General features: G+C 34.0%; 1 protein-coding gene and 1 non-coding gene across 2 annotated transcripts; both read right to left on the minus strand.

Annotated features, from left to right (window-relative positions):
• Window positions 1-1,393: 1,393 nt before the first annotated feature.
• On the minus strand, window positions 1,394-18,493 carry LOC142341245 (uncharacterized). The gene is made up of 7 exons (XM_075392165.1): window positions 18,161-18,493; window positions 17,560-17,746; window positions 14,696-14,824; window positions 10,605-10,873; window positions 10,003-10,189; window positions 7,139-7,267; window positions 1,394-1,581 (listed from the first exon to the last, which is right to left on the minus strand). The coding sequence occupies exons 1-7, from the start codon at window positions 18,449-18,451 to the stop codon at window positions 1,394-1,396; spliced, it is 1,380 nt and encodes a 459-aa protein (XP_075248280.1). The 5' UTR covers window positions 18,452-18,493.
• Window positions 18,494-25,531: 7,038 nt separating this feature from the next.
• On the minus strand, window positions 25,532-25,603 carry Trnam-cau (transfer RNA methionine (anticodon CAU)). Its single transcript has one exon. It is a non-coding gene; the product is annotated as a tRNA-Met (tRNA).
• Between the last annotated feature and the right edge of the window lie 1,768 nt (window positions 25,604-27,371).

The following is a 27,371-nucleotide window of genomic DNA, read 5'->3' on the forward strand; positions in this document are numbered from 1 at the left end:
GCAAAACTGGGTTGGGTGGGCAACAGGGCGGTGGGGGTGGAGGCAATAGCGGGGGTGGGGTTCAACAGGGGGGGGGGGGTGTATCAACCTCTAAGAACCGCCCTTGGCAAGATAAGTATAAGTATAATTCTCTAAAACAGTTTGAGCTGAAAGAGCAGAAAGCCTCTAAGAGCACTTAATGCCCGCTGGGCGCTACCTGTTTATCCCGTTTCTGAGGACGAAAAGTCAAAAGCGTCAGACGAAAAAAGGGTCAAGCGAAAAATCGCATAAAAAAAGACCGACAGGACTAATATAATTGCTACAAACTTCGTTTGAGAGCAATTAAAAAGTCAATTTCAAAGTGAGGAAGTCATTTTTGAGAGTGAGGTAAGTCACGTGTGACCAAAAATTTAATCACACGAATGAACAAAAAAAATCTCGCTCCACTAAGAGCAAAACATGACGTCACAAACGCATTTCAGTTGAAATTGCATGAACGAATGAACAAAAAGCAGCTTTGAAGTGGTTGTGCCGTCATATGGTCGTAACAAAAATCGCGACGACGAAATAAAAAACAAAGCAGGACAAGTCCTGACGTACAATTCATAGAATTTTCATCGACTAAACAGAAAACTTGACCTAGAACGGACTATAAATGGATTGGGAAAACCATTTAGAAAAAAACCATTTAGTGAAATTGCCGCATGTGAACAAAAACCAATAGCGAGAAAGCGATTTTCGTTCAAACACCGTTTTCTCACTCTACTTTAAATTTAGAGCGAAAAAAATTCATTCACGCCGCAAAACCACTCGCTTTTTCGCTCTACTTCCTGTTTCGTTTTGACCAATATCACTACTCCAATTTGACTTCAAAAATCATGAAAATGTGTGAACAGATCTTAAAAAAAGACAGCGCCCCAATACAATTCAAACTCTTTATTTCAAATATTAAAAAGGGAAATCAAAAATTCTTCACTGTGGCGTAAACAGAATTCAAACAATTCAAACAATTATGGTCAATAAAAAAACAGATGATAGTGTTTCTTCTGTAGACATAAAAGCTTCTGAAAGTTGTACTGCATGCTCAGTTGAACGTTTTGGCGTTTTTCAAACGTCCGATTATTCCAACTTTATGGGACAGACTATAATATTGAATTAGACATTTGAAAGGTCAAAGTTCAAATTTAGAACGTGCAAATATCGACACATTGATGTTCATATGCATGTCTACAGTTTTTCTAACGTTAGCTTGCGTTTCAACGTAATGAAAATCGCAAGCAAGTTTCATAAAGTTCAAACGCAATCGAGTATCGAAAAACTTAGGGCTTGCATATGAAGATTAATATGCCGCTATTTGCATGTTCTAAATTTGAACGTTGACCTTTCAAATGTCCGCTATCATTTCAGCTTTATGCTACGGACTATAAAAGTTCAATACGTGTTCGTGATTCAACCTTTTGGCTGCCGAGACTTCCATTCTTATTCGTAGAGCGACTGCAACAATCACTGCTAGTATTAACACAGTCAGAGTGATCCATGGAGTACGGTCCTCCACATGGAAGCTGACAGCATTCCATCCCACAATTAACTTCTTCCCATTTGCTAGAAACAAAAGCAAAACTGACGGAATAAACTATAGTGTCTGGTACCCACTGTACGCGACTCAATGTAGAATTTAAAATTAAACAAGTCGGTATGATTATAGCTGGCTTGGGTCGCGCACCTCAACCTGGGTAAACTTACACTTATTGGAGAACAAGACTATGCACAAACCGAAATAGACGATATTGGTCATAGTCACAGGGTAGAATAGAACTTAAACAATAGAGAAAAAGTTTTGGACTAGTTTTGTTTATTGGCAATTTTGGTAGGAAATGTTCTTTTCAGGAGCCCAGATATCATCGCTTTTCCTATTTACAATGCAACAAAATCTATAACCTATTTAAGACGAAGTTAGTCATTTAGTAATAGGCTAGCCTTTCGACATAATGTATTTAAAAAATTCCGCCATGGATGGTATAGACCGTTCTTCATCAAATAATTAGGTCTGTTTCTCAGAATGTCATTAATTTCTTTGAAAATGTAACTAGTTACAAGGCTAAAAAAATTTGAAGATCAGTTGATCGCTGACATCAGAAAAGGTAGAACAGAACTCAATAGTGCTGTTAGTCGTGCCCTATCTTTGAAAAACAACAAAAACCGTTCTCCGATAAACAGAAAACAATCTCGTATAATAATTTTCAAAAATTGTATTTTTATTGAGAGTATGTAGATAATATGTCGATACAGACAAAAAAGCAAATAAAAACTGGAAAAACAATTATTACAGCATGTTAAAGATTATATTTTTCTGCATATACTCAACAATTTTTAGCAAATGTATTTAGCAATCCCGCGGATTTAAAACTACTTTTTTGCATTAAAAAGTTATTTAAAAATATCGGTTCGCTCGGGTTGAAAGAAAATGGGGAGCACTTTTTTAAAATTGTTGACGCAATGATTCTCAAAAAGAGAACAAGAAGCCTGCAGATTTAACAAAAAATGCCAAGATGCTTTAAAAAATACTTTGCTTTTCCATTACTGGGCAAAAAATACATTTTCAGAATGGGTTGTTTGAAAAAGAGAACGGAAGAAAATGGGCATTACGGGTACATTATGAGGAGGGTATACAAAAACTAATACTTGAAACATTACAGTTGCACTGTTTTAATTGCCCTCACTTTGCATGTTTTTGTTATCAATTTGAATGTCGTATGATAGGTGAAACTGATCACATATTATTTGAAACCTTTAGTAGTCAAAAATGCTAAAAGAACATAGGCGAATACCGGCTGTCAGATTGCACTTCAATGACAGGTTAGGAGTTGGCTTGTTTAGTGGTAGCTATCCTAATTTTAGGCACAACCTTAGTGTGTTGGGGTAAGGGATTATCAGAAAATGATTAAGGAAAGAACCAACAGCTTATTCTTAGGCCCAAACATTGTGCATTTGGGGGGTTTAAGAAAAGAGTGGAATGGTAACAGAAAAGAAGGATATGGGGAGGAGAACAGAAGCTGGAGGGATCCCAAACCTACACTAACACAATATTACCTTTAAAGACCTGCAGTTCTCTCTTTCAGAAGCATCGGTAATCATACTAGTAGAGAGCTTGATAAAGATCTGACTTAAATCCTTCGAGCAAGCCAAAAAATATTCTCAGAAAAAAATTATGAAAAACTATAGAGTCAACCAAAAATTGATAAAGCCAACTCTCGTATCAAAACTGTTAGATCGTACATAACCAGAGTCCGTTCTTTTGTATCTATAAGTTGTATTTCCAGGTATTAAAAACCTATCAAATATTATTCTGACAATGCCGAATCAATGACAAAAAAAAATGTTAGTGCACAATAAAATCTACCACATATGAAAGAGAGACGAAACTCTGCTTGCGAATTTTAATATTTGTTCTCAAACTTTTTTCCACCCAGTTGCTATTCAAGGGAGTACGAGACAAAGGAGAAAAGAATTAAAGGCCACTTTACCCAATGCCATATTACTCAATATCAACTTACCCAATGCTCTTTGATCTCTTCGTTCAATTATCCGATTACAAATCAGCAGTCACTACTGCAAGGATGATTTAAAATATTTATGTGGACATTGTAATCCCATGTTTGGTTGTGATAGTTTCATATCAAGTCCCACGAACCATTTAATTATATAGTCGGCTAAATAGTCGTTCTGGTAAACTTAGCAATAGGGTAAATTGGGTAAGTTGGCTTTGGGTAACATTAAATTTGGCAAATGGTCCACATACCGAAAAAAGATAGGAGAACAAGAAAATCAGACTAAACATTAGCTGATTGGTAGTAGCTAGCTTAATTTGAGGGACAACCTTTGTGCGTTGGGGTAAAAGATTATCATCAGCAAAGAGTGGGAGAGAGGAACAAAAGCTTATTCTTAGGGCGAGTTTCAGTGCGTTTGGGGTGGGGGGCTACGAAAGAGTGCGATGTGAGCAGAAAAGAGGGGTGTGGGGGAGGGGAACAGGAGGTGGAGGGGTCCCACACTTACAATAACTCAAAATTGCCCTGCTAACCGTGTAGTCCTCTCTATTCAGCAGCTTCGGTGAAAAGTACAATTAGAGAATATATTAACGCTGCAACTTAAATCACTGAAGTCAATTAATTAATGATTTAGAAAAAATGGTCAAAGGAATTTTCTACAAAAAAGAAACATAGCTGGCAGATTGCCAGAAAATAGCCGCAATAGATTCGTAGATCGACAGTCTAAAAAAAACAGTAAAAGACAGACCCAAAAAAATTATATTTTGATTATAAACCTGTATAAGTTATTGCTGCCTCTATTAGTTGGTCTTAAACAACCTTAATTTAGAGTGACACACGCCCATTTGACCTTATCTCTTTGAATTAAAGTAAATAAAAGTCAATTTCAAATTGATGAAGACATTCTTGAGAGTGAGGTAAGTCAAGTGTGACCAAAAATTTAATCACGTGCATGAACAAAAAAACTCGCTCCACTAAGCGCGAAAAATGACGTCACACATGCAATTCAGTTGAAATTGCATGAACGAATGAACAAAAAGTGGCTGTGACGTCATATGGTCGTAACAAAAATCATGACGACGAAATAAAAAAACATAGCAGGACAAGTCCTGAAAAACAGTTCAAAGAATTGAATGAAAAATTCAAACCTACTCTACCTGACCAGCAGAACAATTGGATAATGCCAGCCAGAACACAAACAAAATCATCAAAATATTGAGAAACTAAAAGAATCAAAACTAAACAAAATTATACTCATTGCTAAATCTTTTAAAAGCTTTTAAACCTAAGGCAAAATTTTCCCTTTAAAAATACCTATTACAAAAACATGTTCAAAACCAATTTTTGTTTCTGAAATGGTTCCAGTATTATATCTGCAAGACCTGAAAAATATTCATTGGCCCTAGAAGTTCGATTAACTCGAGAAAAAAAAAGAAATCAATTGCAAAATATAAAGTAAGTTTGCTGAAAATCTTGACATAAATATCTTCAGAATCATTTCTGTGTCTCTAGAGGCTATCCAGTAACCCAATTCCAAGCTTTAAAAAATCATTGGCTCATAGATCGATAGGCAATAATTTTTAGAAAAAATGTCAAACTTCAAGAAATAGAAATTTGTTCTATTAAAATGTTGAAAGCCGTTCAATTGCCCCCTAGCAGCTATTTAATTACATACTATCAAAACCTGGATGAGGTTACCTGGCTACTGAGGCCAAAAAAATAAATAAATACAAATGTTTTTAAAAACCAAATGTTTTTTAAAAAAATTGCAAATTTTATCAAAAAAAACTTCTTAAAGTCGAAAGGTTAAATTGTTGAAAACAAATCTATTGAAAACAAAAACCATGCAGTCAATTTTTATCTGAACGTGGAATTGGTTTTCCGGCACTTGAGAATGGACGAATATCAAAAACTGACAAAAACTTTAGGAAACCTTAACAAAATTGCAGATTTTATCAAAAAATGCTAAAATTCGAGAAAAAAAAGTTAATCACCATTCCATTGTTACTAGAAACTATGCAGTGTCCTATTAACAAACCTCAAAGGAGATTGCCTGTTCCTTGAACCTAGAAAAACGGAAAAAAATTACAAAAATTTTCAAAAACCTGAAAAAAATGCGAATTTAGTAAAAAAAAATTGCTAAAATTTGTGATATTCAAAAGTTAAACCTATTCCATAGCAACTAAAATTTTTTAGTAACTTATTATCCAACCCATAATGAGGTGTTCTGGCCCCTGGGACTCAAGTGAAACGAATGATAACAATAAATGTTAAAAAATATGAACAAAATTGAAAGTTTTGTCAAAAAACGCTAAAATTCATGATGGCAAAAAATTGAAAACCATTAACATTAGAAATTATGCAGTTATCTATCATCAGATCCTTTATCAAACTCTAGTGGAGAGTTCTTGACACCTTGGGCTAAAAAACTGCTAAAAAATGACAAAAATTTTTTAAAAACTGAAAAAATTGCGAAAATTAGTATTATTTTGCGTGTTTGTGTTTTTAGTACCAAACCATATAGCTCATAAAATGGTCATAACAAGTAATTTTGTCTCGCAAAATGCCTTCATCAAATTTTAAAAACTTAAACTTAGGACTAATCAATCAAAAAACTCAAAAAAATCACAAAAAACATGAAAAATTGCATCATTTTGAGACCAAAAACTCCTAAGAATGACCTTTTAACCTTAACTTAAGGCCATCCCAGCAATTGCACCATTATAAGCACTTGAAGTACTACTAAAGCCCACTTTGGGCCTCTAATGAAACTTAATGCCCGCTGGGCTTTACCTGTTTATCCCGTTTTGAAAGATCTAACTCTTTGAAAAATTTGTGAACACATCTTTAAAAAAAAAACATAGCGCACCAATACAACTCAAATTCTTTGAATTGTAAAAAACCAAGAGAAGGCCAATAATAGCCCCAGCTATCGCTGTGCGGCTATTAATAAACTGACTCCAATATTCGCTTCAAACGTTGTTCGAGAGCAATTTAAAAAATTTTGTGTTTTTATGTAGATTTTTCTTTTTTCCCACCCTCAGCTCATCTCTCTAATTGTCAAATGTTTTATATTGATTTTGAGATTTTTGCAGTTGGCGCGTGACTGCTAGTTGTTTGAATGGATGATTTTTGGCTCACCAAATATCAATTGTTTTTTTTTTACGGCCGCAAAGATTTCTCGCGAGAACCAAAGGAAAGTAAGATTCGCACTATAAATTTAATCAATAGCATAACTTTTATTTGTATGCCAGACTAACCAACCTGATATCAGGTGCCTTCATCCAAGTGATGAGATCAAGGCCAAGGATATTAGATTTCAAACTTTAAAATTACGGACAAAAATTAGTTTTATTTAAGGAAATCATTATATCTGGCCAAGAAATTAATATTATGAAGTTTCAATTTTCATTGAACACGTGCTTTTCACAGGTAGGCTTCTATGAAAAACTTCAACTGTGACTGTATCGAGCTACCTCTTTGTGCCGGTTCTCTCCCATTCTCCACTTCCCCTTCCGCTGTGGTGGTAGATAGATAAAGGTATTTCAGCGCATTTTATACTCATTATTGATTAAATACTATGACCGGGGTGTCATATAACGTGTTTTACTTACGGATGGTTGCAACCCGCTCTTCAGCATAGTAATATAGAAGGTACTCTGTGTTGTACTTGAGTGGCCTCAGCTGTATCTTCTGATCTTTCCTCTCAACTCCACCCTCCAACACCAACCTGGATACATCACCTGAAGATAAAATAACACCGCATAAACTACAACTCATCGCCTAGATCCAGAAGTCGACTTTGCAAAATTTGTAAAAGATTAATTTACCTTGTCCAAATAAAGCACCCAAATTGAGCACCTCGTTGTTGGTATAATGTAAGAGTTGAGGTTAATGCGATTGGAAAATTTAATCAATAAATACGGCGAATGTGGTGACAAACTAACTGATCACAAATAAATGAAAACCTTAAAATGTTCTCCGCAATTCACTGCATTTCTTAACATTTCACCGATCCCGAATTCGTAATATTAAAAATGCAATGAATGTGATTTGCTGAAATGTGCCCAAACTACAGTCTAAATCGGAAACAGAACATTTAAATAGATACTTTTGAGACCCTAATATACAAAATGTTTGTGTCCATAACGACTAACGGATAATATTAAGTTAAAAATTATAGTTGCGTATTTGAATGCACGGAATGTATATCTAAACTCTTTTTGGAAAATCAGTTATTTTGAAAAGGTACCGAGATTTGGAATGATACAACTTTTCTCTCATTTTTTAAGGATTTTTTAGTTATTTCTAAGCTACTGCCGAGCAGAAGTAGGTAATAGTGAAGTAAATAATAAAAGATACAGTTCGCCAATTTTTCATTTGACAGTTCTCTGGTTAGGTCATTGATTATACGCTCAACTGAAATCTTGTCAATTTTTTGGGATCAATTTGATTACACAATAATGTTTTTAGAGGTATCAGCTCATTGTCAGGATAGAATTAAGTAGTAATAAACCTGGGAACTTCTCTTAAAAAAACACTAAAATATAATTTAAATACCTGGTTTTTAAACACTTTTCTGTAAAATAAATATTATATATAGTGTGCATATTCACATTCCATCTTGGCAAGCAGGTAGGCCAGATGCCTTTGACATAACTATGACTGCATCGTTGCAAACAAAATTATTTCAAATTACGGCATTGATTTCTGATCATGCTTGAAGCAGCAGAAGAACGGAACATGAAAACAATTGTTCAGAGACAGGCATTCATTTTATTCCACATGCAATTGATATTTGCTAGAGCCCCAATAGCGTTGAAAATAAATCACCCAAAGAGAGGAGAATATTGGTTCTAATTCAAGGTAACAACGGAAGAAAATAGCAGTGAGTGGATTTTTTCCCTCGTGATCTTACCCTATGAGCGGAGAGACTGAAATTAACAACCAAACTACAAGCACGCTGGTCATGAGGATCACACTCCAACAGTGAAAACAATTTTATGTGGGTAGCAACTTCATAATGTGTCCAAATGACAAACTGATTTGTTCAAGAATTGAACTGACGATAACTTAGCGATTAACTAAGTTTCCATACAGAGATGTCTAACGAAGGATTCAATTGATTTATTCTTCTTTTTATCTAAGTTATAGTGAAACATTTTTCTTGTTAATATGTTTTTAAATTAACCTGACTTCAAATCCGAAATTTGCGGCCCAAAAGTGTGCTGAATTTCAAATATTAGATAGCTAAAAACACAGTTGAGTAGATGCAAATGTTGGATGGTATATTACGCTACTCTTTTTCGTGGTCTCTCTCGTTGTCGCTTTTGCTTCTAAGAGAATTTTGAGAAATCTGTAGCAGTTAATAACCTGATTTTATCATTTCAGTTTTCCAGGAGAAAGAAGGCAATAGTCGGACTAGACGTAGATTTCAGCTGAGAAATAACTTTTGTTGTAACTTTTTCAAAACAATGTATTTTTTTCGTTATGTTATTTTAAAAAAAGTTTCAGGTAATATTTCAATATGCGTGGTCGCAGCGCATTTATATTTTTCAGCAAAAACAGGTGATGAAAACTCATTTGAAAAATTTGAAGAAAGAATCTAAAATTTTGGTGATATTATCAATTTATCATTTTGGCATCCTTTTCAAAATCGGTTTGCTTATGTAATGGTATACTTTACTTCAGCTTCTATTACAAACTATCAAACAATATACTCGTCAACTCTTCGGTTGCTAGAAATTTTTCGAACTATATACATTTATGTCCAGAAATGGTGTTCCAGATTGTACCGCTGAATTTGATTTGAAATTACAAAAAACAAAGCGACACTCTTTTTAAGATTTAGAGCATTGTGTTCAAAAGTTGGGAATAATATTCGAGAACATCGATGGCTTTAAATTTCAAGTATTTGATTACATAGCTTTTTATCAAATATTCAAAAGAGAAATTTTTCTCTTTTGATGGATGACAGTCTCTTAATTTTGTTTGCCAACCATATTATTTTTGCCTACGCTTCAAAGTACCAGTACAGCGTTAGGTGAGTAGAGCAATCAACCACAGTATTTGAGCTCCAACTTGTCCATTTGTGTTTAAAAGCGTTGAGTTCTGGTGGAGTCTCTATCTCCATTGTTTAAATCTTTCCAATTTATGATTTTGATCCGGTTCGAGCTTAAGTTTTTCAAGAACTTAAGTTGTAAACTGATTTCGCCACTAATCTTTGCTCGATTCTTTGCTTGTTTTTGAACTGCCAAAAAGACAGACGGATTGAAGGAACGGAACTTAAGAGAAAGGGTTGCTGAAATGTCAGATACTCTTGACTGATTGTTAAAGACAATAAAACATTTTCTTGATTCTTACAAATAGAAAAGTTAATGTTAACCACAGGGAATGCACTATTTAAATAAATTTTTAAAAGTCCAGTTTCTCAAATATTATGTGGATTCCAAGTCATTGAATGTCTTTTTGAACATACCGTCTAGCTCCATTAACCTCCAAGCATATTCGGTGATAGCCCAGATAGAGAAGTCAAACTGAACTGTGAGGGAGTCACTCAGTTGACCAGAGGAGAACTTGACAGGTGGGATATCCATGAGTCCATAGTCCTTGTAGATCACTATCATTGACACAGTCCCTCTGTAGTCATACACGAACTCTCTGAACTGAAATGTGAACTTAAATGTTCAAACATTGTTCAAAGAGGCTACAAATTGCACTTATTTTACAGCAAATAAAATAAACGCTCCAAACAGTACAAAAATGTTGAGTAATATTTAGAGCTGTTTATTGTAAGCTTTCGAAACTTTCCCATTTTTCAATAAACATCAAAATTATGAATGGTAAATGAACGCTCCTTCAGTTTATGCGTCCTCAGTTCGTGATTAAATTATTGTTCCGGAAAAATGACATTAATTATGCTATTTTATGAATCAAAAATGAGACATTCAAAATTTCCTTAGTGAGAGCGAGAAGTTATGAGTGACTGTTTAACGTGTATTTATATTATTAAATCGAATTACTGTCCAATATTTTGATTAAATCATAGCTCCGCTGCAATCATTTTTTAACTTCACTTACTTCATAATAGTTGCCAATCGGGACGTTTTCAAACTTGATTGGCTCTTTGGGCTTCTTTTCATCAGTCTTGTTGACAAACTGACTAGAAATGTACTCGTAATCAGGAACTAACGGGTTATCGATTTTGAGCAGAACAATGAAGGTAGCGCCAGGTGAAAACCGAGTGTAATGTAATGTCCTGTAGGTTTTGCCAACTTTTTCGTAAAAATAATCTCGATTTTCACTTTCAGTGCTACAAACATTCAAACAATAGCGCAGAAAAGTGAGAACTGTGAAACCAGATTTATGCATTTTATCAATGACAAAAAAAATGTTAGTGCACAATAAAATCTCCCACATATGAAAGAGAGACGAAACTCTGCTTGCGAATTTTAATATTTGTTCTCAAACTTTTTTCCACCCAGTTGCTATTCAAAGGAGTACGAGACAAAGGAGAAAAGAATTAAAGGCCACTTTACCCAATGCCATATTACCCAATATCAACTTACCCAATGCTCTTTGATCTCTTCGTTCAATTATCCGATTAAAAATCAGCAGTCACTATTGCAAGGATGATTTAAAATATTTATGTGGATATTGTAATCCCATGTTTGGTTGTGATAGTTTCATATCAAGTCCCACGAACCATTTAATTATATAATCGGCTAAATAGTCGTTCTGGTAAACTTAGCAATAGGGTAAATTGGGTAAGTTGGCTTTGGGTAACATTAAATTTGGCAAATGGTCCACATACCGAAAAAAGATAGGAGAACAAGAAAATCAGACTAAACATTAGCTGATTGGTAGTAGCTAGCTTAATTTGAGGGACAACCTTTGTGCGTTGGGGTAAAAGATTATCATCAGCAAAGAGTGGGAGAGAGGAACAAAAGCTTATTCTTAGGGCGAGTTTCAGTGCGTTTGGGGTGGGGGGCTACGAAAGAGTGCGATGTGAGCAGAAAAGAGGGGTGTGGGGGAGGGGAACAGGAGGTGGAGGGGTCCCACACTTACAATAACTCAAAATTGCCCTGCTAACCGTGTAGTCCTCTCTATTCAGCAGCTTCGGTGAAAAGTACAATTAGAGAATATATTAACGCTGCAACTTAAATCACTGAAGTCAATTAATTAATGATTTAGAAAAAATGGTCAAAGGAATTTTCTACAAAAAAGAAACATAGCTGGCAGATTGCCAGAAAATAGCCGCAATAGATTCGTAGATCGACAGTCTAAAAAAAACAGTAAAAGACAGACCCAAAAAAATTATATTTTGATTATAAACCTGTATAAGTTATTGCTGCCTCTATTAGTTGGTCTTAAACAACCTTAATTTAGAGTGACACACGCCCATTTGACCTTATCTCTTTGAATTAAAGTAAATAAAAGTCAATTTCAAATTGATGAAGACATTCTTGAGAGTGAGGTAAGTCAAGTGTGACCAAAAATTTAATCACGTGCATGAACAAAAAAACTCGCTCCACTAAGCGCGAAAAATGACGTCACACATGCAATTCAGTTGAAATTGCATGAACGAATGAACAAAAAGTGGCTGTGACGTCATATGGTCGTAACAAAAATCATGACGACGAAATAAAAAAACATAGCAGGACAAGTCCTGAAAAACAGTTCAAAGAATTGAATGAAAAATTCAAACCTACTCTACCTGACCAGCAGAACAATTGGATAATGCCAGCCAGAACACAAACAAAATCATCAAAATATTGAGAAACTAAAAGAATCAAAACTAAACAAAATTATACTCATTGCTAAATCTTTTAAAAGCTTTTAAACCTAAGGCAAAATTTTCCCTTTAAAAATACCTATTACAAAAACATGTTCAAAACCAATTTTTGTTTCTGAAATGGTTCCAGTATTATATCTGCAAGACCTGAAAAATATTCATTGGCCCTAGAAGTTCGATTAACTCGAGAAAAAAAAAGAAATCAATTGCAAAATATAAAGTAAGTTTGCTGAAAATCTTGACATAAATATCTTCAGAATCATTTCTGTGTCTCTAGAGGCTATCCAGTAACCCAATTCCAAGCTTTAAAAAATCATTGGCTCATAGATCGATAGGCAATAATTTTTAGAAAAAATGTCAAACTTCAAGAAATAGAAATTTGTTCTATTAAAATGTTGAAAGCCGTTCAATTGCCCCCTAGCAGCTATTTAATTACATACTATCAAAACCTGGATGAGGTTACCTGGCTACTGAGGCCAAAAAAATAAATAAATACAAATGTTTTTAAAAACCAAATGTTTTTTAAAAAAATTGCAAATTTTATCAAAAAAAACTTCTTAAAGTCGAAAGGTTAAATTGTTGAAAACAAATCTATTGAAAACAAAAACCATGCAGTCAATTTTTATCTGAACGTGGAATTGGTTTTCCGGCACTTGAGAATGGACGAATATCAGAAACTGACAAAAACTTTAGGAAACCTTAACAAAATTGCAGATTTTATCAAAAAATGCTAAAATTCGAGAAAAAAAGTTAATCACCATTCCATTGTTACTAGAAACTATGCAGTGTCCTATTAGCAAACCTCAAAGGAGATTGCCTGTTCCTTGAACCTAGAAAAACGGAAAAAAATTACAAAAATTTTCAAAAACCTGAAAAAAATGCGAATTTAGTCAAAAAAAATTGCTAAAATTTGTGATATTCAAAAGTTAAACCTATTCCATAGCAACTAAAATTTTTTTAGTAACTTATTATCCAACCCATAATGAGGTGTTCTGGCCCCTGGGACTCAAGTGAAACGAATGATAACAATAAATGTTAAAAAATATGAACAAAATTGAAAGTTTTGTCAAAAAACGCTAAAATTCATGATGGCAAAAAATTGAAAACCATTAACATTAGAAATTATGCAGTTATCTATCATCAGATCCTTTATCAAACTCTAGTGGAGAGTTCTTGACACCTTGGGCTAAAAAACTGCTAAAAAATGACAAAAATTTTTTAAAAACTGAAAAAATTGCGAAAATTAGTATTATTTTGCGTGTTTGTGTTTTTAGTACCAAACCATATAGCTCATAAAATGGTCATAACAAGTAATTTTGTCTCGCAAAATGCCTTCATCAAATTTTAAAAACTTCAACCTAGGACTAATCAATCAAAAAACTCAAAAAAATCACAAAAAACATGAAAAATTGCATCATTTTGAGACCAAAAACTCCTAAGAATGACCTTTTAACCTTAACTTAAGGCCATCCCAGCAATTGCACCATTATAAGCACTTGAAGTACTACTAAAGCCCACTTTGGGCCTCTAATGAAACTTAATGCCCGCTGGGCTTTACCTGTTTATCCCGTTTTGAAAGATCTAACTCTTTGAAAAATTTGTGAACACATCTTTAAAAAAAAACATAGCGCACCAATACAACTCAAATTCTTTGAATTGTAAAAAACCAAGAGAAGGCCAATAATAGCCCCAGCTATCGCTGTGCGGCTATTAATAAACTGACTCCAATATTCGCTTCAAACGTTGTTCGAGAGCAATTTAAAAAATTTTGTGTTTTTATGTAGATTTTTCTTTTTTCCCACCCTCAGCTCATCTCTCTAATTGTCAAATGTTTTATATTGATTTTGAGATTTTTGCAGTTGGCGCGTGACTGCTAGTTGTTTGAATGGATGATTTTTGGCTCACCAAATATCAATTGTTTTTTTTTACGGCCGCAAAGATTTCTCGCGAGAACCAAAGGAAAGTAAGATTCGCACTATAAATTTAATCAATAGCATAACTTTTATTTGTATGCCAGACTAACCAACCTGATATCAGGTGCCTTCATCCAAGTGATGAGATCAAGGCCAAGGATATTAGATTTCAAACTTTAAAATTACGGACAAAAATTAGTTTTATTTAAGGAAATCATTATATCTGGCCAAGAAATTAATATTATGAAGTTTCAATTTTCATTGAACACGTGCTTTTCACAGGTAGGCTTCTATGAAAAACTGCAACTGTGACTGTATCGAGCTACCTCTTTGTGCCGGTTCTCTCCCATTCTCCACTTCCCCTTCCGCTGTGGTGGTAGATAGATAAAGGTTTTTCAGCGCATTTTATACTCATTATTGATTAAATACTATGACCGGGGTGTCATATAACGTGTTTTACTTACGGATGGTTGCAACCCGCTCTTCAGCATAGTAATATAGAAGGTACTCTGTGTTGTACTTGAGTGGCCTCAGCTGTATCTTCTGATCTTTCCTCTCAACTCCACCCTCCAACACCAACCTGGATACATCACCTGAAGATAAAATAACACCGCATAAACTACAACTCATCGCCTAGATCCAGAAGTCGACTTTGCAAAATTTGTAAAAGATTAATTTACCTTGTCCAAATAAAGCACCCAAATTGAGCACCTCGTTGTTGGTATAATGTAAGAGTTGAGGTTAATGCGATTGGAAAATTTAATCAATAAATACGGCGAATGTGGTGACAAACTAACTGATCACAAATAAATGAAAACCTTAAAATGTTCTCCGCAATTCACTGCATTTCTTAACATTTCACCGATCCCGAATTCGTAATATTAAAAATGCAATGAATGTGATTTGCTGAAATGTGCCCAAACTACAGTCTAAATCGGAAACAGAACATTTAAATAGATACTTTTGAGACCCTAATATACAAAATGTTTGTGTCCATAACGACTAACGGATAATATTAAGTTAAAAATTATAGTTGCGTATTTGAATGCACGGAATGTATATCTAAACTCTTTTTGGAAAATCAGTTATTTTGAAAAGGTACCGAGATTTGGAATGATACAACTTTTCTCTCATTTTTTAAGGATTTTTTAGTTATTTCTAAGCTACTGCCGAGCAGAAGTAGGTAATAGTGAAGTAAATAATAAAAGATACAGTTCGCCAATTTTTCATTTGACAGTTCTCTGGTTAGGTCATTGATTATACGCTCAACTGAAATCTTGTCAATTTTTTGGGATCAATTTGATTACACAATAATGTTTTTAGAGGTATCAGCTCATTGTCAGGATAGAATTAAGTAGTAATAAACCTGGAAACTTCTCTTAAAAAAACACTAAAATATAATTTAAATACCTGGTTTTTAAACACTTTTCTGTAAAATAAATATTATATATAGTGTGCATATTCACATTCCATCTTGGCAAGCAGGTAGGCCAGATGCCTTTGACATAACTATGACTGCATCGTTGCAAACAAAATTATTTCAAATTACGGCATTGATTGCTGATCATGCTTGAAGCAGCAGAAGAACGGAACATGAAAACAATTGTTCAGAGACAGGCATTCATTTTATTCCACATGCAATTGATATTTGCTAGAGCCCCAATAGCGTTGAAAATAAATCACCCAAAGAGAGGAGAATATTGGTTCTAATTCAAGGTAACAACGGAAGAAAATAGCAGTGAGTGGATTTTTTCCCTCGTGATCTCACCCTATGAGCGGAGAGACTGAAATTAACAACCAAACTACAAGCACGCTGGTCATGAGGATCACACTCCAACAGTGAAAACAATTTTATGTGGGTAGCAACTTCATAATGTGTCCAAATGACAAACTGATTTGTTCAAGAATTGAACTGACGATAACTTAGCGATTAACTAAGTTTCCATACAGAGATGTCTAACGAAGGATTCAATTGATTTATTCTTCTTTTTATCTAAGTTATAGTGAAACATTTTTCTTGTTAATATGTTTTTAAATTAACCTGACTTCAAATCCGAAATTTGCGGCCCAAAAGTGTGCTGAATTTCAAATATTAGATAGCTAAAAACACAGTTTAGTAGATGTAAATGTTGGATGGTATATTACGCTACTCTTTTTCGTGGTCTCTCTCGTTGTCGCTTTTGCTTCTAAGAGAATTTTGAGAAATCTGTAGCAGTTAATAACCTGATTTTATCATTTCAGTTTTCCAGGAGAAAGAAGGCAATAGTCGGACTAGACGTAGATTTCAGCTGAGAAATAACTTTTGTTGTAACTTTTTCAAAACAATGTATTTTTTTCGTTATGTTATTTTAAAAAAAGTTTCAGGTAATATTTCAATATGCGTGGTCGCAGCGCATTTATATTTTTCAGCAAAAACAGGTGATGAAAACTCATTTGAAAAATTTGAAGAAAGAATCTAAAATTTTGGTGATATTATCAATTTATCATTTTGGCATCCTTTTCAAAATTGGTTTGCTTATGTAATGGTATACTTTACTTCAGCTTCTATTACAAACTATCAAACAATATACTCGTCAACTCTTCGGTTGCTAGAAATTTTTCGAACTATATACATTTATGTCCAGAAATGGTGTTCCAGATTGTACCGCTGAATTTGATTTGAAATTACAAAAAACAAAGCGACACTCTTTTTAAGATTTAGCGCATTGTGTTCAAAAGCTGGGAATAATATTCGAGAACATCGATGGCTTTAAATTTCAAGTATTTGATTACATAGCTTTTTATCAAATATTCAAAAGAGAAATTTTTCTCTTTTGATGGATGACAGTCTCTTAATTTTGTTTGCCAACCATATTATTTTTGCCTACGCTTCAAAGTACCAGTACAGCGTTAGGTGAGTAGAGCAATCAACCACAGCATTTGAGCTCCAACTTGTCCATTTGTGTTTAAAAGCGTTGAGTTCTGGTGGAGTCTCTATCTCCATTGTTTAAATCTTTCCAATTTATGATTTTGATCCGGTTCGAGCTTAAGTTTTTCAAGAACTTAAGTTGTAAACTGATTTCGCCACTAATCTTTGCTCGATTCTTTGCTTGTTTTTGAACTGCCAAAAAGACAGACGGATTGAAGGAACGGAACTTAAGAGAAAGGGTTGCTGAAATGTCAGATACTCTTGACTGATTGTTAAAGACAATAAAACATTTTCTTGATTCTTACAAATAGAAAAGTTAATGTTAACCACAGGGAATGCACTATTTAAATAAATTTTTAAAAGTCCAGTTTCTCAAATATTATGTGGATTCCAAGTCATTGAATGTCTTTTTGAACATACCGTCTAGCTCCATTAACCTCCAAGCATATTCGGTGATAGCCCAGATAGAGAAGTCAAACTGGACTGTGAGGGAGTCACTCAGTTGACCAGAGGAGAACTTGACAGGTGGGATATCCATGAGTCCATAGTCCTTGTAGATCACTATCATTGACACAGTCCCTCTGTAGTCATACACGAACTCTCTGAACTGAAATGTGAACTTAAATGTTCAAACATTGTTCAAAGAGGCTACAAATTGCACTTATTTTACAGCAAATAAAATAAACGCCCCAAACAGTACAAAAATCTTGAGTAATATTTAGAGCTGTTTATTGTAAGCTTCGAAACTTTCCCATTTTTCAATAAACATCAAAATTATGAATGGTAAACGAACGCTCCTTCAGTTTATGCGTCCTCAGTTCGTGATTAAATTATTGTTCCGGAAAAATGACATTAATTATGCTATTTTATGAATCAAAAATGAGACATTCAAAATTTCCTTAGTGAGAGCGAGAAGTTATGAGTGACTGTTTAACGTGTATTTATATTATTAAATCGAATTACTGTCCAATATTTTGATTAAATCATAGCTCCGCTGCAATCATTTTTTAACTTCACTTACTTCATAATAGTTGCCAATCGGGACGTTTTCAAACTTGATTGGCTCTTTGGGCTTCTTTTCATCAGTCTTGTTGACAAACTGACTAGAAATGTACTCGTAATCAGGAACTAATGGGTTGTCAATTTTGAGCAGAACTATGAAGGTAGCGCCAGGTGAAAACCGAGTGTAATGTAATGTCCTGTAGGTTTTGCCAACTTTTTCGTAAAAATAATCTCGATTTTCACTTTCAGTGCTACAAACAATCAAACAATAGCGCAGAAAAGTGAGAACTGTGAAACCAAATTTATGCATTTTTACAGAAAATGTTGAAAATGAAATGTGAATAAATTTTCGATGAAATCATAACAACAGGCGTTACGACATGATCAAATTAAGGTGACAGGAAATGAATAATATTAGAATAATAAGACGAGAATTATAAAAACGAAATTAGCAGACGTTTCTTAGTTTATGTCAAACGAGAATGTGATTGATTTACCGGGAACTATTTTCAATCGCGCTGAACGCTTTCGCTCACCTTTTTTTATTAAAAATTTATGAAGCAATTCAATTTTTTTTCGAAAAACTATTTAATGATCTTTCCTGAATGTTTTTATATCTTACATGCAATACTTGATCTCTACAATTGAGAGCTTATATCTCAGGGGGCAGAATGGAAGATACTGTTCCCATTTATTGTAACTTTTGATCGATTTTAGATACATTAGACCAGTTACGTTAATATTTGCAACAATTTCGTGTTGCTAATAGTCGCGTGAACAGAAATCGAAGCAGCTCTTATTAGTCTCAATCTAATTTTTATCAATCCAAAGGATTTGGATTGTATTGGGAGCCATCTTTTCTTATTATTATATCATTGCCGCAAAATTTTCTGTTTTCCTTTCTTTGATGTCAACGAAAAGTCGAAATGCAATAGATATTAATTTATAAATTAAAGTGACAATAATTTGCCTCAGCAAACTTTTTGGTTTTTAGACATTAATTTTCTTTCACGTACTGAAATTTGAATAATAATAATACTGCTGTTTTTTGTGAATTTTACAAATGCTTCAAAATTTAACAGAAGTATTCTGACGTTACTGAGATTTTATCGTTTGAATTGATCATCGGAAATTGAATGAGTTCTTTTGGACTCATTATGGATCCATAAAGTGTTGTACTTAATTTTAGTTCTTTTGTTATTGATGTAAATTTGGTAGTGTTGTCACTTACTGTCGTTGATGAAAAGTATCTTCAATGGCTTAAAAACATAAGCAAACCTATCAGGTATTCTCGTTCAGTAGCTTATTTGTTTTTATGATTTTGGCATTAGGGTTTCGTGAAACTTTGTTGAACTTCTGATTTCAGCCTTCACTTATGTTTTTTGCTGTCTTAACGTTAAGTCTAATTATAAACAGTGTCCCGCTTTTTCACCCCTATTCATTTAACCCCTATCATTTAATCCCAATTTTTTCACCCCTCCATCATTTAACCCCTCTATCATTTCACCCCAATTTTAATCTATCTTTTGTAAAACAGAGCATTTAGTTAACAATATAGTCATTTGGCCATGACTTGCGGGCCATGGCCATGCCTTAGCGTCCCGTGGGACTTGATATGAAACTATCACAACCAAACATGGGATTAAGTTATCTACTTAATTATGGCAAAAAATGCCTTTAATGTCGACTCCTAGTTGACGGGATGAAAAGATAGAGGGGTGAAAAGATATAGGGGTTAAATGATAGAGGGGTTAAAAAATACGGGGTTAAAATATGCGGGGTTAAATGAATCGGGATGAAAAAAAGTAGAACCTTATAAACAGAAACCAATAATCTTTTTACCGGGAACAGGTAACGTTTCATAATGTCTGCAGTCAATAATCTTTTGTGTGTTCTTATTGTTCTTTAGTGATATTATCGATGGATTTAATCGACTAAAAACAATTGGGATTTTGAAAGAACTCTTAATGGAAGATTAATTTTAAATAAAAGCAAAAATTTTCTGTAGTGATATACTGGATTGGGCTCTTTATGGAGAGCCACATTTTACTATCCTACTATCCTTTAAGTGATTTTGAGATGAGTTCTGGTTTTGGCGTATTTTTGTTTGTTTTGTCTTCAAAAATGTTGCTCTTGGTATAAAGAGTGTGAATGGTCCGAATAATATAACGTGTTTGGATAAGTTTAGCATCACTAGTTACTAAAAAAAATAATTCTCTTTTGTCTAGTTTCTTGCTCTCTCCATTTTTTTTCTTTTAAGATCATATGTTTCGCACACCAACTGAAGGCGACGTTACTTTTGAAATATTGGAAGCCAAGTCATCAATTTTTATTTTATTTCCTTGGATTTGAACTCTGAATCCCAGTTCTCATAAGTAGTAATATAGTAAGCTACCCTCCCCGGGGGGATGAGATCCCCACGTACTAAGATAGGGTATAGCGTAGTACCAGGCTTGAGGGACCTCTCAAATGTATTAAGATAGGGTATAGATAGCATGTATTAAGATTAGGTATAGAATCTGCATGTATTAGCCGGCGACATGTATTAAGATTAGTTATAGCCGGCGACATGTATTAAGACTAGATATATCCGGCGACATGTATTAAGGTTAGCTATAGCCGGCGACATGTATTAAGATTCGTTAGAGCCGCCAACATGTATTAGGATTAGTTATAGTCGCCGCCATGTATTAAGATAGGGCATAGGTTTTGTGCATGTATTTGTGCATGCACATATATAAGTAGTATAGTCGGTGCAAATGTGGGGTTAGGTTCGGAGACGCTTCTGATTGGCTGAAATTTTTAGAGAAAATATCAATTTTTGTGTAGTTATTAAGTGTTTACATGAGAACAATAGAATTGGCGTGGGTAACTAATTGCTGTAATTATCTGAGGGGTAATTATGCGACATGATGAATTTTTGTTTACAAATTTTAGCTCATATTATATTGTGAAATTATTTGGCGTGGGTTTTCAATTACCCTAATTATCTGAGGGGTAATTATTTGACATGTTGAATTTTGGTTATTAAGTTTTCGGTCAATTGCAAAAATTGTTCCCTTAATTGTTTGAATCAATTGTGTAACAATTGTCTTTTGCACGCTCATTAATTGGAAAAAGTCAAAATAGCAAGAGGTAGTTTCGATCTACCGTCCTCTGGGTTATGGGCCCAGCGCGCTCCCACTGCGCGATTTTGCTAAATACATGCATAGATGCATTATTTTTTGTATATTATTTGAAAAAAAGATGTAAAACAAAAGAAAAAAATGAATTAAAATGGTATAAAATGAAAGACACAGTATAAGTTATGAGAATCAAATTACAAATTTACTCAATCATTTACAATAAAATGTATAAATTTCAATGAACATTAAGATACACTTATCCGAGTGGTTAATAAAGTTCGATAAAAAAAGTTTAGTAAACTAACGAGAAACAGTTACGAGAAACAAATACTATCGACTTTATTAACTTCAGCTTATTAAATACCAAAATGAACAGTACTAAATATAGTTACTTATAATATTCAACACGTGCACATCATGAATATTGTTCAAGTTGGTTTGGAAAAACTTAAATAGTTGAAATGCGGCAAAAATTGCGTAGAATCCACACAAATTGTGCATCTTCTGAAGTGGTCGATGTAATATTTTTCGATACTTTTTACCTAAAAATTTGTAATGTGTTACTGATCGAGTCAGAGAATCCGCATAATAGTAATTTCTGTTGAGTCGAGCAATCAATATACAATGTTCACCGACTTCTTTACTCGAAGCAGTGTTAATGATTGCAAAGCTGAATTTGGGTAAATTTGGAATGAAATCTGCCGGAAACGATCCAATGTATTTGAAATTTAGCTCAGGAATGCGTTCAATAATTTGTTGAAGAGATTGATTATCCATGACAAATAGTTTTCTGTTTCAATTCGCAAGCTCCATTGGAACAGGGATTTCTCACATTACAATCAAGTTGAAATGATTCTTTCTTTTCAAAAAAAGCAACAATCCTTAGATTGGGGAATTGTACGTATCAGATCTTCTGTAGATTTACTTACTGTCTTCACTGTTACTGGTGACAACGGGATGAAAGATAAAAATGATGATTAAAAGTCCCAGGAATACTGCACAAATAAGGTATACATATAAGTTTGGAGTAGGTCTACCCCAAATTTCATCCATCCCCTATCTTGATATTATAGTATGAAAAGTGTTGCAACTGGGTGATGAAAGTACACATCCAACAATTGTTCCAACGCAGAAGGCAATAACATAAAAACCATAAAAAAATGAAAAGAAAATAAAAAATCTTGATTAATGCAGAGTTCTTCAGACATTTTTAGCAACTGTTCCAAACTGATCAATTTTAACTATTGAGATTCGTTTTCCGAGAACAATCAGCTCGGTTACATTGGTTAGCGGACATTCAAAGAACATTTCTAAACGAAGACTTTCCCCACTGAGTTCAGGATAATGAACATTTTCACCAGCATCTTGGAGTGAGGTGAGATCGAATACAAGCACATAATGATCTGTAAAGAAATCATTCGGTAACGCAGGTATTTCTTCGTTAAAGTACATTGCCTTCATAGTTGTAATATAAGCTCTACAATTGTTGGATGTATCAATTGAGACAACAGCTCTCCCCCCTCGAACAATTCTCAGCTCCCGCAGTCCAGACTTTCGATAATGAAAAGGATTTTCTTGAAAATGTCCGGTGAATGCTGAATTAGTGTTCATTGCTATTGCAATTCATCTGATTGGAGCATTATTGAAAACATTTTCCTGAATAAATTGATTTTGTCCGGAGGGAATAATAAAGGTTCGCGCAATTGTCTCCATAAAAGTATAGCAAGCTGGTTGATGTGTTAGTTGATACTTGATTGTCTGGTGATAGACTTCATTAACGACAATACGTCTCATGAAAAGTGAACAGTCAAGAGCTCTAAGGGAAACAAGGGGATTGTAGGAAATCAAGTAAAAATTTGGTCTCGTTCGAATCAATTTGAATCTAATTTTTGTATTTGGAAGTAAAAAAATTTTCACATTGAAATAAGTCGATTGCAAGTTTACCATATAAGGTGACCCCATCTTTCAACAAAAGCTCTTCTTCCCTATCTATGAACGGGCTTTTTTTCATAATCAATAGGATCTTTCTCAAATTCGTATCCATGACAAGCCAAAATTCCTTCATTATTCATTGTAGAGGCATTGAAATCATTGGATATCAGGGCTTTGTGGCCATAGAGTCCGTTAGAGTTGTACACTTGTTGCTTGTTTAAAAACACTTCCACTTTGCAGTTGGAGAAAAGAGAGTGTAACAAGTTGTTGACATGAGTCATATATTGTAAATCATCATCAGTGAAAGTCATACCCATATCTAGTTTTCCATGCTCCTCTTTTTTCATGAAATCTTCAAATAATGTTCCCTTTTGTAATCCAACTTTAATTTGTAAATGAATATCTCTCATATCCAGATAAATGCTTCTATCTGTTTAAAAACATGGCTTAAAAACATAAGCAAACCTATCATGTATTCTTGTTCAGTAGCTTATTTGTTTTTATGATTTTGGCATTAGGGTTTCGTGAAATTTTGTTGAACTTCCAATTTCAGCCTGCACTTATGTTTTCGTTGTCTTAACATTAAGTCTAATTATAAACAGTGTCCCGCTTTTTCAACCTTATTCATTTAACCCCCTATCATTTAATCCCGATTTTTTCACCCCTCCATCATTTAACCCCTCTATCATTTCACCACGATTTTAATCTTTTCTAAAATAGAGTATTTAAATAACAATATAGTCATTTGGCCATGACTTGCGGGCCATGGCCATGCCTTAGCGTCTCGTGGGACTTGATATGAAACTATCACAACCAAACATGGGATTAAGTTATCTACTTAATTATGACAAAAAATGCCTTTAATGTCGACTCCTAGTTGGCGGGATGAAAAGATAGAGGGGTGAAAAGATATAGGGGTTAAATGATAGAGGGGTTAAAAAATACGGGGTTAAAATATGCGGGGTTAAATGAATCGGGATGAAAAAAAAGTAGAACATTATAAACAGGTACCAATAATCTTTTTACCGGGAACAGGTAACGTTTCATAATGTCTGCAGTCAATAATATTTTGTGTGTCCTTATTGTTCTTCAGTTATATTATCGATGGATTTCATCGACTTAAAAACAATTGGGATTTTGAAAGAATTTTAATGAAAGATTAATTTTAAATAAAAGAAAAAATTTACTGTAATGATATACTGGATTGGGCTCTTTATGGAGAGCCACATTTTACTATCCGTTAGGTGATTTTGAGATGAGTTCTGGCTTTGGCATATTTTTGTTTGTTTTGTCTTCAAAAATGGTGCTCTTGATATAAAGAGTGTGAATGTTCCGAATAATATAACGTGTTTGGATAAGTTTAGCATCACTAGTTACTAAAGAAAAATAATTCTCTTTTGTCTAGTTTCTTGCTCTCTCTATTTTTTTTTCATTTAGGATCATATGTTTCGCACACCACCTGAAGGCGACGTTACTTTTGAAATATTGGAAGCCAAGTCATCAATTTTTATTTTATTTCCTTGGATTTGAACTCTGAATCCCAGTTCTCATAAGTAGTAATATAGGAAGCTACCCTCCCCGGGGGGATGAGATCCCCATGTACTAAGATAGGGTATAGCGTAGTACCAGGCTTGAGGGACCTCTCACATGTATTAAGATAGGTTATAGATAGCATGTATTAAGATTAGGTATAGAATCTGCATGTATTAGCCGGCGACATGTATTAAGATTAGTTATAGCCGGCGACATGTATTAAGATTAGATATATCCGGCGACATGTATTAAGGTTAGTTATAGCCGGCGACATGTATTAAGATTAGTTATAGCCGGCGACATGTATTAAGATTCGTTATAGCCGCCAACATGTATTAAGATTAGTTATAGTCGCCGCCATGTATTAAGATAGGGCATAGGTTTTGTGCATGTATTTGTGCATGCACATATATAAGTAGTATAGTCGGTGCAAATGTGGGGTTAGGTTGGGAGACGCTTCTGATTGGCTGAAATTTTTAGAGAAAATATCAATTTTTGTGTAGTTATTAAGTGTTTACATGAGAACAATAGAATTGGCGTGGGTAACTAATTGCTGTAATTATCTGAGGGGTAATTATGTGACATGATGAATTTTTGTTTACAAATTTTAGGTCATATTATATTGTGAAATTATTTGGCGTGGGTTTGCAATTACCCTAATTATCTGAGGGGTAATTATGTGACATGTTGAATTTTGGTTATTAAGTTTTCGGTCAATTGCAAAAATTGTTCCCTTAATTGTTTGAATCAATTGTGTAACAATTGTCTTTTGCGCGCTCATTAATTGGAAAAAGTCAAAATAGCAAGAGGTAGTTTCGATCTACCGTCCTCTGGGTTATGGGCCCAGCGCGCTCCCACTGCGCCATCTTGCTAAATACATGCATAGATGCATTATTTTTTGTATATTATTTGAAAAAAAGATGTAAAACAAAAGAAAAAAATGAATTAAAATGGTATAAAATGAAAGACACAGTATAAGTTATGAGAATCAAATTACAAATTTACTCAATCATTTACAATAAAATGTATAAATTTCAATGAACATTAAGATACACTTATCCGAGTGGTTAATAAAGTTCGATAAAAAAAGTTTAGTAAACTAACGAGAAACAGTTACGAGAAACAAATACTATCGACTTTATTAACTTCAGCTTATTAAATACCAAAATGAACAGTACTAAATATAGTTACTTATAATATTCAACACGTGCACATCATGAATATTGTTCAAGTTGGTTTGGAAAAACTTAAATAGTTGAAATGCGGCAAAAATTGCGTAGAATCCACACAAATTGTGCATCTTCTGAAGTGGTCGATGTAATATTTTTCGATACTTTTTACCTAAAAATTTGTAATGTGTTACTGATCGAGTCAGAGAATCCGCATAATAGTAATTTCTGTTGAGTCGAGCAATCAATATACAATGTTCACCGACTTCTTTACTCGAAGCAGTGTTAATGATTGCAAAGCTGAATTTGGGTGAATTTGGAATGAAATCTGCCGGAAACGATCCAACGTATTTGAAATTTAGCTCAGGAATAGGTTCAATAATTTGTTGAAGAGATTGATTATCCATGACAAATAGTTTTCTGTTTCAATTCGCAAGCTCCTTTGGAACAGGGATTTCTCACATTACAATCAAGTTGAAATGATTCGTTCTTTTCAAAAAAGCAACAATCCTTAGATTGGGGAATTGTACGTATCAGATCTTCTGTAGATTTACTTACTGTCTTCACTGTTACTGGTAACATCGGGATGGAAGATAAAAATGATGATTAAAAGTCCCAGGAATACTGCACAAATAAGGTATACTTATAAGTTTGGAGTAGGTCTACCCCAAATTTCATCCATCCCCTATCTTGATATTATAGTATGAAAAGTGTTGCAACTGGGTGATGAAAGTACACATCCAACAATTGTTCCAACGCAGAAGGCAATAACATAAAAACCATAAAAAAATGAAAAGAAAATAAAAAATCTTGATTAATGCAGAGTTCTTCAGACATTTTTAGCAACTGTTCCAAACTGATCAATTTTAACTATTGAGATTCGTTTTCCGAGAACAATCAGCTCGGTTACATTGGTTAGCGGACATTCAAAGAACATTTCTAAACGAAGACTTTCCCCACTGAGTTCAGGATAATGAACATTTTCACCAGCATCTTGGAGTGAGGTGAGATCGAATACAAGCACATAATGATCTGTAAAGAAATCATTCGGTAACGCAGGTATTTCTTCGTTAAAGTACATTGCCTTCATAGTTGTAATATAAGCTCTACAATTGTTGGATGTATCAATTGAGACAACAGCTCTCCCCCCTCGAACAATTCTCAGCTCCCGCAGTCCAGACTTTCGATAATGAAAAGGATTTTCTTGAAAATGTCCGGTGAATGCTGAATTAGTGTTCATTGCTATTGCAATTCATCTGATTGGAGCATTATTGAAAACATTTTCCTGAATAAATTGATTTTGTCCGGAGGGAATAATAAAGGTTCGCGCAATTGTCTCCATAAAAGTATAGCAAGCTGGTTGATGTGTTAGTTGATACTTGATTGTCTGGTGATAGACTTCATTAACGACAATACGTCTCATGAAAAGTGAACAGTCAAGAGCTCTAAGGGAAACAAGGGGATTGTAGGA

This window comes from Convolutriloba macropyga, chromosome 6, assembly GCF_964194025.1.
Source record: "Convolutriloba macropyga chromosome 6, txConMacr16.3, whole genome shotgun sequence".
In the NCBI taxonomy this organism is placed as follows: Eukaryota; Metazoa; Xenacoelomorpha; order Acoela; family Convolutidae; genus Convolutriloba; species Convolutriloba macropyga.